This window comes from Peromyscus leucopus, chromosome 1, assembly GCF_004664715.2.
Source record: "Peromyscus leucopus breed LL Stock chromosome 1, UCI_PerLeu_2.1, whole genome shotgun sequence".
NCBI lineage: Eukaryota > Metazoa > Chordata > Mammalia > Rodentia > Cricetidae > Peromyscus > Peromyscus leucopus.
The window spans coordinates 99,006,133-99,020,155 of NC_051063.1; the positions used below are offsets into that span (position 1 = coordinate 99,006,133).

Here is a 14,023-nt window from a genome sequence, read left to right on the forward strand (position 1 = left end):
ACTATCTCTTATTCCATCCCCCAAACTATAAAACTGGGTTCTATTTTGGATATTTCCTGCCTTTTTCCTATTCTTGGAAGGTACTTCTCCCATTTCTTCACATTGTATCAGACTTCTTATCTGTTTTCAGGTCTATCCTAACTAATTGCATGATCAGAAAACTTTTTTCCTGAGAAACTCATACCTAACCCACATCACTCTTCCATGACCTTAATAATGGAAATAATCATTTTCATATTCCTATTGTCTCTTTATTTCCTTTCTCACACTTCCACCAAAATCCTGTCCTACACTGGAATACAAGCATTTTCTGGAAAGAAATTTTTGTGTCAATTTTCATGGTTGAAAATACCACACAAGTATCTTGGCATAGTATATACTGAGTGCTAAACAATCATTTTGGTGTTACTTTTGAAAATGAAATCCAAAAAATAGTAATAACATATATAATATTCATATTTAAGTCCAGATTCTATATATGAAAGAGGACCTACTATGTTTGTCTTTCCTTTTTCCCTCCTACTACCCTCTCTTCTTATGCCCCACATTCCTTTTAGATCCTTTCATCCATTGTGATAGTCACCTTTCTTCATCTGTTCCTAAATATGTGTTTTTAATCCAGATTATTCTTGTGAGGGAAAAAAAAACATATTTGTTTTCTTGTATTTTGATTGTTTAACTTGATGATATTCAGTTCCATATATTTTTTTCAAATGACATAATTTTAATCTTCTTTAAAGCTGAAAAAGCTCCATTTTGACTGTGTGTGTGTATGTTACATTTTCTTCATGTCTATTGATATGCATCTGATGGTTCCATATCTTGACTGAATAATCCAGCAATAAAAATGGATGTGCAAATGTCTTAGTTACTGTTCTATACCATTCTGATATGTTTCATGATCAAAAGAACTTATAAAAGGAAGCATTTAATTGTGGGCTTGCTTACAGTTTCAGAAGGTTAGTCCATGACTATCATGATGGGCATGGCACTGGAGCAGTAGCTAAGAGCTTACATATTGAGAGAACCACAACAAAGAGAGAGACAGCTAACTGGAAGTGGCATGGGCTTTTGAAACCTTGAAGCCCACCCCCAGTAACACACCTCCTCCAATAAGGTCATACCTTTTTTTTTCTTTTCTTTTTTCTTTTTCTTTTTTTTTCCCAGGGGGGGGGAGTTCATGACAGGGTTTCTCTGTGTAGTTTTGGTTCCTGTCCTGGATCTCGCTCTGTAGACCAGGCTGGCCTTGAACTCACAGAGAGTTCACCACCACCACTGCCTCTTAATTCATCCACTAAGTGGGCACCAGACATTCAAGTAATGAGCCAATGGGGGCCATTCTCACACAAACCACCACACCAAGTATCTCTGATATGCTGTCTTAGATCTGTTGTTATTTGATTTCTTTTTTTTTTTTCCGTTAAGTTGTAGGAGTTTATTTTAAATAACCTACAGTTGATTAAAAGGGAATTCATGATAAAAATAGAAGATACTTGAGGAAAGATGAGGGAATGGACTCTGCATACACACTAAACTAACAATGCCTCTAAAACTAGTGATTATAGCAAAAAATGTCTTCACATTAAAATTTTGCTTTTTATGTCTTTTTTTTCAATTTTTTACACAATTACAAAAGAAAAATAAAAGCGCTAAAATCTTGATTATTTTTCTTTTTTGTTTTTTGGGGTTTGGTTTTTAAATTTTTTTTTTTTGACCAAATGCTCATTTTCCTCTAAATTTATTGACCTGCCTGTGGAAGTTTTTATACAATAAAGTCTTTCAAATGAAAGACTGGGGTTTCCAAAGAAAAAGATGGATCTCTTAAAGGGTACAAAGAATGCTGAGAACAAAGGATGATGGGAAAATGGTTTCAGTCACTGATTATTTCATATCTTTAGACTCACTCGCCCTTCATCCCTCCCCAACCCCAAGCTACACGATCTTTAAGATCAAGAAGAAGGCTTAAATATTTTAAAATAATTAAAAAGAAATAAAAATTCACATTTAAAAAGGAACACTCAAGTCAGGAAATATTTTCCCATCATGCTTTTCTGTGAATAGGTGTCTGAACCAAAACACTGCCGATGTCACAACTGCTTCAAGTTTAATGAAAACTGAATCCCATGACGATAGAGTGACAACTCTAATAGGTGCGCTGGGTTTTTGTTTTGTTCTACTTAACTTTAAATTCCTGAAATGGGGAGAGGAGGGAATTTAGGAATCGTTTCTATTAAAATATAGAAGTTATTGCAAAACCCTAACTGTAAAAACGCACCAATATAATCAGACTTCGCATACAGTAGCTGAGAGAATCCAAACATTGCAGCAAAACTGAATTTGCCTGGCAGGATGCTGACAAATTCCCATCCACTTGCTCTCGAAAATAAAAACAAAATTCAAAACAAATCAAACAGCTAGAATTTTGATATCTGAAATATTTTTAAATAAGTTGTCCATAGGACAACTGGCTCAGCTCTCCCTTATAACATCTCCAGGTCTATCTTTTTGCAAAGATGTTGGTTTGTTAAGACTTGTGGCCTCTCCCTCAGGCATGAGGGCAAGTGAGGCTCAGTTTATCCATCTTCCTCAAACCACACTGTCCCTTTTCACAGAACCCCTGGCAAGACTGGTCAAAACTCGTAGTCCTCATCGGTCATATCAATGGCCCAAGCAAACTTCTCCCTCTGGGTTTTGTTGTAAATCTTCTCAATTGGGACCCCCCACTTCTTGCACCAAGCCACTGTGATCCTAGGGTCCAGATAATTGAGTTTGGAGGTTCCCAAGGCAATTTGTTTATTCTCCTCTCGATCTGTGGCTTGAACTTCCAGCTTCATCAGCTGCTCTTCTAGTCTCTGTACAGCCTTCTTTTTTGACTCTACTACCTTCTTGGTCTTTGCATCCTTCATGACTTTGGCATCAGCCTTAGCACTTTTCAGGTTCCTTCGAGCATCTGCTAACTGGTCTTTCTTGGCATCAATCTTAGACTGCAAGTTCATCATTGACTTGTCAAAGGTCTTTGGTGGCGCCCTCTGGTGGTTACAAAGAATTGCAACAGCTCGATTGGCACGATTACAAGATAGAATCTTTGCTGGTACATTCTCATCAGGGGCTGTGAGCTCTTTAAGCTGCTGCTGTAGCGTGATGGAGGCATTGTATGTACGGAACACCTTGGCGGTCAAGCCCTCCATGAGATCCTGAAGATGCTTATTTAGAATACCAGTATTAAGTCGATCAAAAAGATCATCCTCGGGCTGCTTGTTCTCCATAAATAGTTGTAAGTTCTTAAAAACTCGTTTCTCAACTGGGACTTTGTTATAGTATCTGATTGAGTCCTTCCCAGGAAAGTCAAATTCCACCACATATTCCTGACCATCCAATTCTGGGTGTAGATTGATGTGTTCCACTCTAAGTGAACAGCAACCCACAGTGTCTGCCGTTTCTCCTTCCTCCTCATTGCCTGCTCTCAGAGCAAGCTTATCAATGAAGTACAGTGCTACAGCTCTCTGTCGAACTTTCATCTCTTTGGACTTCCAGTCTTCCCGATACTGATTTCGGATCTTGTCCACACACTTCTTCAGCCGCCGAGCAGTCTCATATTTCTGCCAGTCTTTCTCACCCTTGATTCGTGAACTGGGATTCAGCATGATGTATTTAATAGAACCTTGGATGTTCTCTGTCCAGGAGACTAGCCAAGTAACCTTGTTATCATGTCGGACTTCTTTCCATTTATGTCCTGGAGGAGGAGAAGGAACCTTGGCATCTTTGCTGCAGTTGATGATGATGTCCTCAGGCATGATTCTTCTCTTCAGCATGCCCATCTTGGGGTGGTTACCTCGGCCACGGAAAAGCCCTGGAGGCTCTATCTTGAAGTTGGCAATCCTCTCTCTATGATTATCCATAACACAAAAGCCATATTCTTTCAATAATTTTTCATTTTCTTCTTTGATTTTCAGTTTTTCTTCCTTGCTCATCTGCTTCCGAGCCTCTGACTGGGCTTTGAAATACTGGCTCATCTGTGTGAAGTCGCATTTGCTTAAGTTGGTAATCATATTTTTCTCGTCATTAGTCATCTCCTTTCTCCAATCTTTAAAGAAATTTTTCCTGAATATTTCCTTAGTAGTATATTCATGGTCAAGCATTTTTGCAAAGAATGTAGCTACTTCTTCTGCTTTGGGACTCAACTTCATAACCTTTCCATCATAGTAAAACTTGACACCCTCTGGAAGAGGCTCATATGGTGGAGCAAAGACAGGCCCTTTGTGTTCTAGGAATTTCCACTTGATGCCTTCAGGATAGCGTTCTTCTTCCCACCATTTCCACTTCTGTTCCTCTTCCTTTTTCGGCTTCTTTTTCTTATCTGACTCAGCAACTTTTTTATCTTTATCTTTATTCTTGGGTTTTTTCAATTTGCCATCCTCTTCTTCTTCTAGTTTTCTTTTCTTCTCCTTCTTGATATCTTCTGTCTTAATTTTCTTAGGTTTATAATCAGCATCATCCTCATCTCGAGGTCTCTTCAGTGGCTTTATGTCCTCTTTTGGAGGAACAAAATAGCCATCATCTTCAGGTTCATCTTTAATTCGTGGTGGACTAGAGAAGCCATTTTCCTTCTCCTTCTTTATTTTTGCATCCCCAGCTGCTCTAATCTTTTCCTCCTTTCGTTTTTCCTTGTCTCTGTCTTTATGTTTGTCTTTATGTTTTTCTGAGCTTCCATCTTTGTGTTTGGTTTTCTCTTTCTCTTTATGTTTCTTTTCAGAATCTTTATGTTCACTGTTGCTATGCTTAGACTTTTCCCGGTCCTTTTCCTTATCCTTCTTGTGCTCTTTATGCCGGTGTTCTCGATCTTTATGTTTATCTTTGTGTTTGTGAGAATCATTCAATCGGAAATCCGCTTCGATCTGGGAGTCGTTGTGGAGATGGTCCCCGCTCATGTCGGCCGGCGGGCGAACGCTGAAGGCTCAGAGGTAGCGCGGGGGAGAGACGCGGACGGTCGGGGCGGCCTGAGCAGGCGGACGGAGTTCCCGAGAGGCACGAGCAGACGGCGACAGCAGCCACGGGGGCCGAGACTCCCGGGGCAGCTGAGGAGGCAGCGGCAGCAGCGGCGACGCTGACAGACTGCCGGGCTGGCTGACAGGCGGGCGGGCGACGAGAACAGACCCCCAGCAGTTGTGTAACAGCCTAAATTCGCATTTCCCCTCAGTGCGCCTGCGCGGCCGCTTTTAAATGGACCGTCGGCGACGTCAGAGCTCGTGGAAAGGGGCTGAAGGCTGCGGCGGGTCTCGTTATTTGATTTCTTTTTTTTTTTTTTTTTTTTTATTTAAGTAAATTTATTTTACAACATCATTTAGTTCAACATAATAGCCACAGATTCCCCTGTTCTCCCACTCTCGCCCCCCTCCCCCTCCCCCCAGCCCACCCCCCATTCCCACCTCCTCCAGATCAAGGTCTCCCCTGAGGACCGGGGTCGACCTGGTAGACTCAGTCCAGGCAGGTCCAGTCCCCCCTCCCAGACCGAGCCAAGTGTCCCTGCATAGGTCCCAGGATTCAAACAGCCAACTCATGCAACAAGCCCAGGACCCGGCAACAACACACAGCTGCCTCCCAAACAGATCAAGCCAAATGACTGTCTCACCCATTCAGAGGGCCTGATCCAGTTGGGGGCCCCTCAGCCTTTGGTTCATAGATCCTGTGCTTCCATTCATTTGGTTATTTGTCCCTGTGCTTTATCCAACCCTGGCTTCAACAATTCTCGCTCATATAAACCCTCTTCTTTCTCACTAATTAGACTCCCAGTGCTCCACCAGGGGCCCAGCCGTGGATGTCTGCATCCAGATTCCTCAGACCTTCCTTGGATGGAGTTTATGGCACAACTAACAGGGTGTCTGGCCATCCCATCACCGGAGTAGGTCAGTTCCTGCCATCTCTCGACCATTGCCAGCAGTCTTTTGTGGGGGTATCTTTGTGGATCTCCGTGGGCCTCCCTAGCTCTCTGCTTCCTCCCCTTCTCATGTGGTCTTCATTTACCATGGTCTCCTATTCCTTGTTCTCCCTCTCTTTTCTTGATCCAGCTAGGATCTCCCACTCTCTTTCCCTCAACCGTCGCTCTTCATTGTTCCCACTCATGACCAGGCTGTTCATGTAGATCTCATCCATTTCTCTGTGTCTTTTTTGGGGTCCCGTTTTCCAGGTAGCCTCACTGGTGATGTGAGTAGCAGTCCAGTCATCCTTGTTCCACATCTAGCATCTTCCTATGAGTGAGTACATACCATATTTGTCTTTCTGAGTCTGGGTCACCTCACTCAGGATGATTTTTTCTAGATCGATCCATTTGTCTGCAAACCGTATGATGTCATTGTTTTTCTCTGCTGAGTAGTATTCCATTGTGTATATGTGCCACAATTTATTTATCCATTCTTCAGTTGAAGGGCATCAAAATTAGACATCAAAACAACCAACAGTCCAATTGAGAAATGGGCTTTAGAATTAAACAGAGAATTCTCAACAGAGGAAACCCAAATGACTGAAAGACATTTAAGGAATTGCTCAACATCCCTAATCATCAGGGAAATGCAAATCAAAACAACTCTGAGATACCACCTTACGCCTGTCAGAATGGCTAAGATAAAAAACACTGAAGACACTTTATGCTGGAGAGGTTGTGGAACTAGAGGAACTCTCCTCCACTGCTGGTGGGAATGCAAGCTTGTACAACCACTTTGGAAATCAATATGGCGCTTTCTTAGAAAATTGGGAATCAATCTCCCCCAAGATCCAGCTATACCACTTTTGGGCATATACCCAAGAAATGCTCAATCATACCACAAGAGCACTTGCTCAGCTATGTTCATATCAGCATTGTTTGTAATAGCCAAATCCTGGAAACAACCTAGATGCCCTTCGTTATTTGATTTCTTGATGTTAGCCATTCTGGCTGGGGTGAAGTGGAATCTGAATATAATTCTAACTTGTATTTAAATGATGGCTAAGAATACTGACAGCTTTTTCATTCATTTACAATTTCTATATTTCTTTTATATTGTAAAATGTTTGGGGACTGCATATGTTTAGAAATGAATTCTCTCTCAGGCATACATATGGCCAACATTTTCTCCATACCATAGGCTGTCTCTTCACTTGGTTGTTTCTTTCACTATGCAGAATTTTCAGTTTCGTGGAATAACATTTGTCAATTCTTTCAATTATTTCTTGAACTATTGGAGTTATATTCAGAAAGCCCTTGCCACTCCCTATATCTGGAAGAGTTTTGTTCAAGTATGTAGCCATTTTCACTATATAGTTTCTGCTGATCCAATAGCACATAAGAGATCTTTTCATTTTCTAGTCTCCTTAGTTTCTTTCTTTGTTGTTTTAAAGTTTTCACTGTAGATCTTTTGTCTCTTCATAAGGGTTTATTACTATCTATTTTATCTTTCTTGCTATAGTAAATTAGCAGTAAATGAGACTTTTTTGTCCTGGTTATGTTTCTCAGCAAGTTCATTATTGGTGTGTGTGTGTGTGTGTGTGTGTGTGTGTGTGTGTGTGTGTGTGTGTACAACGTATTTTTCATCTCCAATTAATTTGAGTCTTCGCTCCAGTCTTCTCTCATTTTTATTTAGTTTGAATAGAGGTTAGTCAATTTTGTTTATTTTGGAAGCACAAATTATTTGCTCTTTCATTGATTTTTATATTGATCTTTTAGTTTCTGTTTCATTAATAGCTGCCCTAATTTTTATTTCTTTTTATCCACTGCTTTGGGGATTAGTTAGTTGTTGTTCTTAGAGCTTGAGGTATGCCATTAAGTTCTTTTTGATATTACTCTGATTTTTTTTTAACATAAGTGCTCCTAACTGTAAACTTTCATCTTAGAACTGCCTTTTCTATATCCTAAAGGTTCTGAAATATTATGCTTTCATTGTCATTCATTCTAGAAACTTTTTAATCCTTCTCTGATTACTTTCATGAACCAGAATTCAATCAAGAGTGGGTCTTTGCAACATCTGCTGTGTGCTTCAGGAGGAAGGTTCTCTGATGATGGCTGAATAAGGCACTGATCTATGATTATAGCAGAATATTATTAGGAGAGAGAGAGAGAGAGAGAGAGAGAGAAGAGAGAGAGAGAGAGAGTCTGTGTCTGTGTGTCTGTGTCTGTATGTTTGTGTTTGTGTTTGTGTTTGTGTGTATTTGATTTTTTTTTGAGCAGTAGTATTTGGGCTATCTAATCTCTGGTTTGTGGCAGGGTCCTGTGTTATTACCTTTGTGGGAGGGGGCAAGTAGGCACTGAGTCAACAACACAAACTCTGAGAGGATGTTGAAACAACAAGCCTTATATACCTTCTACCCCCAACCCCTACCCCACCCACCCCAGAGGAAGGTCTGATGAATATGCATCAGTTGGTGTGGCATGGCTTCCTCTCATTGATCCATGTCATCTCAGCTCATGTCTCAGCTGATGTTGCTAAGGCCCTTCAACAAACTCAGGTTGGCTCTCAGGAAGTATCTTATTACCAGGTTGGCTCTCATTACTGGTTTGGGTCAGCTGGCCCTCAGGTGTGTTAGGGCTGAGTTATCCCACACTGGTTAGTAACCCAAAAAGTACCAGGTATGAGTTCCATCTCATGGAGTGGGAATTAAGTCAAATGAGATATTGGATGGTTACTCCCACAGGGTTTGTGCCACAATTGCCCTACCATATCTTGCAGACAGGACAGATTGTAGATCACAGGTTGTGTGGAGAGCTTGGTGTATACATTTCTCTTTTAGTATCCTGAAGAGTACCTTTCCTTACCAAAGACACTAGAACATAGGAATGAAGATTCTATGTAGGCACCAGCCCACCTCTCCATGTTCAATAAGTTGTGTGAGTGTTATGTTTAACAATGGGGCCACACTGTCTACAGAGGGCTACTCATTGTCTTGGCAATAGACTGGGTTATTTGGGTATTTTTATGGGACCCCTTTGATCAACAGCACTGAATGCAACCCATTCCCAGTACTGGAAGCCTCATTTAGTGAAAAGAGATGGCAAACTGGGATGCCATCCCCCCCCCATATTAGGAGATCCCATTAGGAACACCTTCATATAATTTATGAAGTTTCCACCTTCATATAATTTATGAAGTTTCCACAGCACTAGGTTTCCATACCACCACTCAAATACCCCTCAATTCCACCTATCTCTCCCCATATTCCCTCTGCCAATCTTATCTCCTCTCCCCCTCTCCACCTGACCCTCCTATTCCCAATCCCCTGCCACCAGTTCACCCATAAAATCTATTTTTTACTCCCAGGTAAATACAACTGTATACCTTCATCCTTTCCCCTGCACCTAACCTCTCTGGGTCTATGGAATATGCTTGGTTACCATTTATTAATTTGCTAATATCCACATTCAAGTGAATGTATACCATATTTATTTTTCTGGGTGGGTTATATCACTCAGGATTTTTTTTCTATTTCTATCAATTTGCCTGCAAATTTCATGGTCACATATTTTAACAGTTGAGTAATACTCCATTGTGTAAATGTACCACATTTTCTTTACTCAATCTTGTATTGAGAGACAATTAAGTTGTTTCTCATTGCTGGCCATTATGAATAGAGCAGCAATGAAAATAGTTCAGCAAGTGTCTTTGTGGTAAGATGAAGTGCCCTGTGGATATATACCAAACGTTGTATAGCTAAGTCTTGAGGTAGATCAATTCCAACTTTCTGGGGAACCACCATATTGATTTCCATAGTGGCTTACAGGTTTGTACTCCCATCAATAATGGAGGAGTGTTCCCCTTATTCTACATCCTCACCAGCATGAGCTATCACTTGTGTTGTTGATCTTAGCCATTCTAATAGGTATAAGATGGAATCCTAAAGCAGCTGTCATTTACATTTCCCTGATGGCTAAGGATTATGAGTGTTTAAGTGCTTCTCAGCCATTTGAGTTCTTCTTTTAGAATTCTCTGTTTAGATAGATATGTACCCAACTTTTTAACTAGGTTATTTGTTTTATTAATATCTAGGTGTTTTAGTTCTTTATATACCTTGGATATTAGCCCTCTATAAGATGTGAAACTGTTAAAAAAATATGTTTTCCCACTCTGTAAGCTGACATTTTGTCCTATGGATGGTGTACTATGCTTTGCCAAAGCTTCTCGGTTTCATGAGGTCCAATTTATTAATTTTTGACCTTAGTGTCTATGCTAATAATGTTCTGTTCATAAAGTCTTTTGCTCTGCCAGTGAGTTCAAGGCTATTCCCCATTTTCTCTTCTATCATGTTCAGTGTATCTGATTTTATTTTGAAGTCTTTGATCTATTTGGACTTGAGTTTTGTGCTAGGTGATAAATATGGGTCTATTTGCACTCTTATACATGCAGACATCCAGTTTGACTAGCACAATTTATTGAAGATTATGTTTTTTTTCCAGTGTGTGTTTATGGCTTCTTTATAAAATATTAGGTGTCCATAGGTATGTGGATTTATGTCTGAGTCTTCATTTGATTCCATTGATCAATGTATATGTTTTTATGCCTATACCATGCTGTTTTTATTACTATGGCTTTGTAATACAACTTGAAATAGGGAATGATGAGACCTCCAGCAGTCACTTATTGTTCAGAATTGTTTTAGCTATATCCTGGTTTTTTGTTTCCCCATATGAGGCTGAGAATTGTTCTTTCAAGGTTGTGAAGAATTGTGTTGGAATTTTGATGGGGATTTCATTGAATCTGTAGATTGCTTTTGGAAGGACAGCCATTTTTACTATGTTCAGCCTATCAATTCGTGAGCATGGAAGATCTTTCCATCTTCTGGTATCTTCTTTTATTTCTTTCTTCAAAGAATTGTAATTTTTATTATACAAGACTCTCACTTGGTAAGAGTTAGTCCAAGACATTTTATATTATTTGAGGCTTTTGTAAAAGGTATTATTTCCCTGATTTCTTTCTCAGCCATTTGTCATTTGTATACAGAAAGGCTACTGACATTTATGAGTTAATTCTGTATCTAGACACTTTGCTGAAGGAGTTTCTCAGTTGTAGGAATTCCCCCAGTGAAGTATTAAGGTCACTTATACGTACTATCATTTCATTTGAAAATAAAGATACTTTGACTTCTTTCCTTCCAATTCATATCCCTTTGATCTCCTTCACTTCTCTTATTTCTCTAGCTAAGACTTCAAGTACTCTATTGAATAGATATGGGGAGAGTGTACAGCATTGTCTTGTTCCTGGTTTTAGTGGAATTGCTTTGAATTTCTCTCCATTTTAGTTGATGTTGACTATGGGCTTTTTGTAAACAGCCTTTATTATGCTGAGGTATGTTCCTTGTATCTCTACTATGGTGATTTGAATAGCTGTAGCCCCCATAGGCTCATATGCTTGAATACTTGGTCCATAGGAGTGGTACTTTTTGAAGGTGTGGTCTTGTTGGAATGGATGTGGTCTTGATGGAGGAAGTGTGTCATGGGGCAGGCTTTGAGGCCTTATATGCTCAAGCTACTTTCAGTGTATCACAGTCTCCTTCTTCTATCTTTGGATCAAGATGTAGCACTCTCAGCTCCTTCTTCAGTACCATGTCTGCCTGCTCACTACCATGTCCTGCCATGATGATAATGGACTAAACCTCTGAAACTGTAAGACAGCTCCAATTAAATGTTTTCCTTTATAAGAGTTGCTGTGATCATGGTGTCTCTTCACAGCAATAGAAACTCTAGGTAACATACCCTACTCTCTCTAAGACTTTTATCATGCTGGATTTTGTCAAAGGCCTTTTCTATATCTAATGAGATGATCGTGAGGGTTTGTGTATCAATTTGTTTATACAGTGAATTACATTGATTGATTATCATATATTGAACCATCCCTGCATCTCTAGGATAAAGTCCACTTGGTCATGGTGGATGATCGTTTAGATGTGTTCTTGGTTTGCATTTTATTGAGTATTTTGGCATCTATGTTTATAAGGGAAATTTGTAATTTGTCTTTGTTTAGTCTTTATATGTTTTGAGTGTCAGGATAACCGTGGCCTCATAAAATAAATTGGGCAGTATTCCTTCTATTTCTATTTTGTGAAACAATTTGAGAAAGATTGGCGTTAACTTTTCTTTGAAAGTCCAGTAGAATTCTGCACTAGGACCTGGACTTTTTTTTTTTTAGTGATTACTTCTATTTCACTAGGAATTATGCATCTGTTTAAATCTGTAACTTCTCTTTCACTAGGAGTTATAGATCTGTTTATCTGATCTTGATTTAACTTTGCTAAGTGGTACCTATTGAGGAAATTTTCCTTTTCTTTTAGATTTAGAATTGAATGGAATCTCTGGAATTTCTGGGTGCCTGTTATGGAACTTTTTTTTAACTGAACAAATTTATTTTTATATTTTAAAATAAACCTGAACGTTCAGCTGTACCAAGAACAAAATGCAAGTAAAAAGTTTTGAAAACTATGTTCAGCTTTGGAGAAACGTATCTTACAGTACCAGACTTACCTCCTTTGTCTGTAGAGCAGGACAGACACACTGGCCCACAACACTAGGGTTTGGTTTCTGCTTCTTTATTTTCTGTTTTAAGTGCTTTAGCTTAAAACAACAAAAAACAAGCAAACAAAAACCCACTCAATTCCCACCCTGGGATCGTCTGCAAACTAACACACTGAAATGTCAGTGAAAATAAAGGTGTCAGATCTGAAAGCAAAGCAAGATGAGTAAGTGAGCTTAGATTCCAGGAGCACACAGCACTGTATCAACCTGCAAACAGCCCCTCACACTCAGGTTTCACTAAACACAAACAAATAAAAAGACAATCAAAACCACAATGAAAATCAAAATCTGAAATGCAGCAACTTTGCCAAGCTCCAGAACTTTGTGTCTGAGCAAATGATAATTTATCCCCAGGCCTTTTGTCCTACATTATTAAAATGAAAAGTCCCTTTATTTTGGAGCAAGCCTCAAGAAGTCACCAGGATTTTCTCCTCCCTTTTCCCTTAAGTGATATAACACATATCCTTTCAAGATGGTTTCCATCTCAGACCTGAGTTAACGTGTCAAAACTCCTGAGGATGCTCCAGCCCCGTCTGCATTAGCAAGGTGTTGCCTGTTCTCTGCTTCTCCCATATCCTCTTGGTCTGGCTTACCAAGCAAGGCTCTAGCTATCTGAGAAGAAATACATTCTCACATCACTGGCTCCTTATCCACTTGTGCCAGGAACCATAGTATTTATACTACTTTCTAACTCGTTTTAAGAGTTAAGCACAAACCTTTTTCCCAACCTAACGCTACAGCCACTTCTCAGTCCCAACCTGGACAGTTTTGCAGTGCTCACAGGTCACTTCTGCCCTTTACAATCTCTACTTGTTAGGAATTCCTGAAAGCATGACAAACTGAAAGGACAGCTTGGACAGCAGTCCAATGAAACCATGGAGCAGTAGATGTTTGTGGTCATTTATGTACTAGTATACGAAGTGACTCAGCAGAGTGATTCCTCATCCCTAACCTTACAAGAAACACCCATGAGTCTGCACCTACAACAGTCCTCTTCTACCTCACATCTTCTCTACAGAACTGCATTGATGGGCCATCGGATTTGCTCTGAACATTAAAACAAACATAATAAGAAAAACACAAAACGTATGTAGATGAAATTCTAAATGGTCTTATTAAATAAGAAATATAGAGCCAAATACAGAGTTAACGCCAAAAAGATCAGAGCACTAGCGAAGAGCCAAGACTACCTTTAGCTTACCACTCACCTCGCCATCCTTCCCCAGAGAGAGAGCTTCTCCCTGTGTGACCTGTCTTTTTATTGCTTTTCTGTTCTGCCTTCTCACTGGCTCTAAGCCCAGCCACATGACTTCCTCGTCACTGCCTATCTATACAGACCTCCTGGTCTCTATGGTTGGTACTGGGATTAAAGACTCAGGTCACCACGCTTGGCTGTGTCCTTGTGTGCTACCACTGCCGGACTTCTGCTTAATGGCTCGCTTTCACCTCTGATCTCCTGGCAACTTTATTATTAACATACAAATAAAATCACAT

At 39.9% G+C, this 14,023-nt stretch overlaps 2 protein-coding genes across 3 annotated transcripts in view; one reads left to right on the plus strand and one right to left on the minus strand.

Annotated features, from left to right (window-relative positions):
- LOC119089236 (interferon-induced very large GTPase 1-like) overlaps positions 1-14,023 on the plus strand; it is a 59,180-nt gene that overhangs the window by 8,357 nt on the left and 36,800 nt on the right. The window lies entirely within an intron of this gene.
- LOC114683827 (DNA topoisomerase 1-like) lies at positions 1,658-5,012 on the minus strand. The gene has a single exon (XM_037211841.1). The coding sequence runs from the start codon at positions 4,926-4,928 to the stop codon at positions 2,631-2,633; it is 2,298 nt and encodes a 765-aa protein (XP_037067736.1). The 5' UTR covers positions 4,929-5,012; the 3' UTR covers positions 1,658-2,630.

What these genes read in the sequence shown, in the direction of transcription:
- LOC114683827 (XM_037211841.1), bottom strand. Translation starts at nt 4,928, where the DNA reads ATGAGCGGGGACCATCTCCACAACGACTCCCAGATCGAAGCGGATTTC.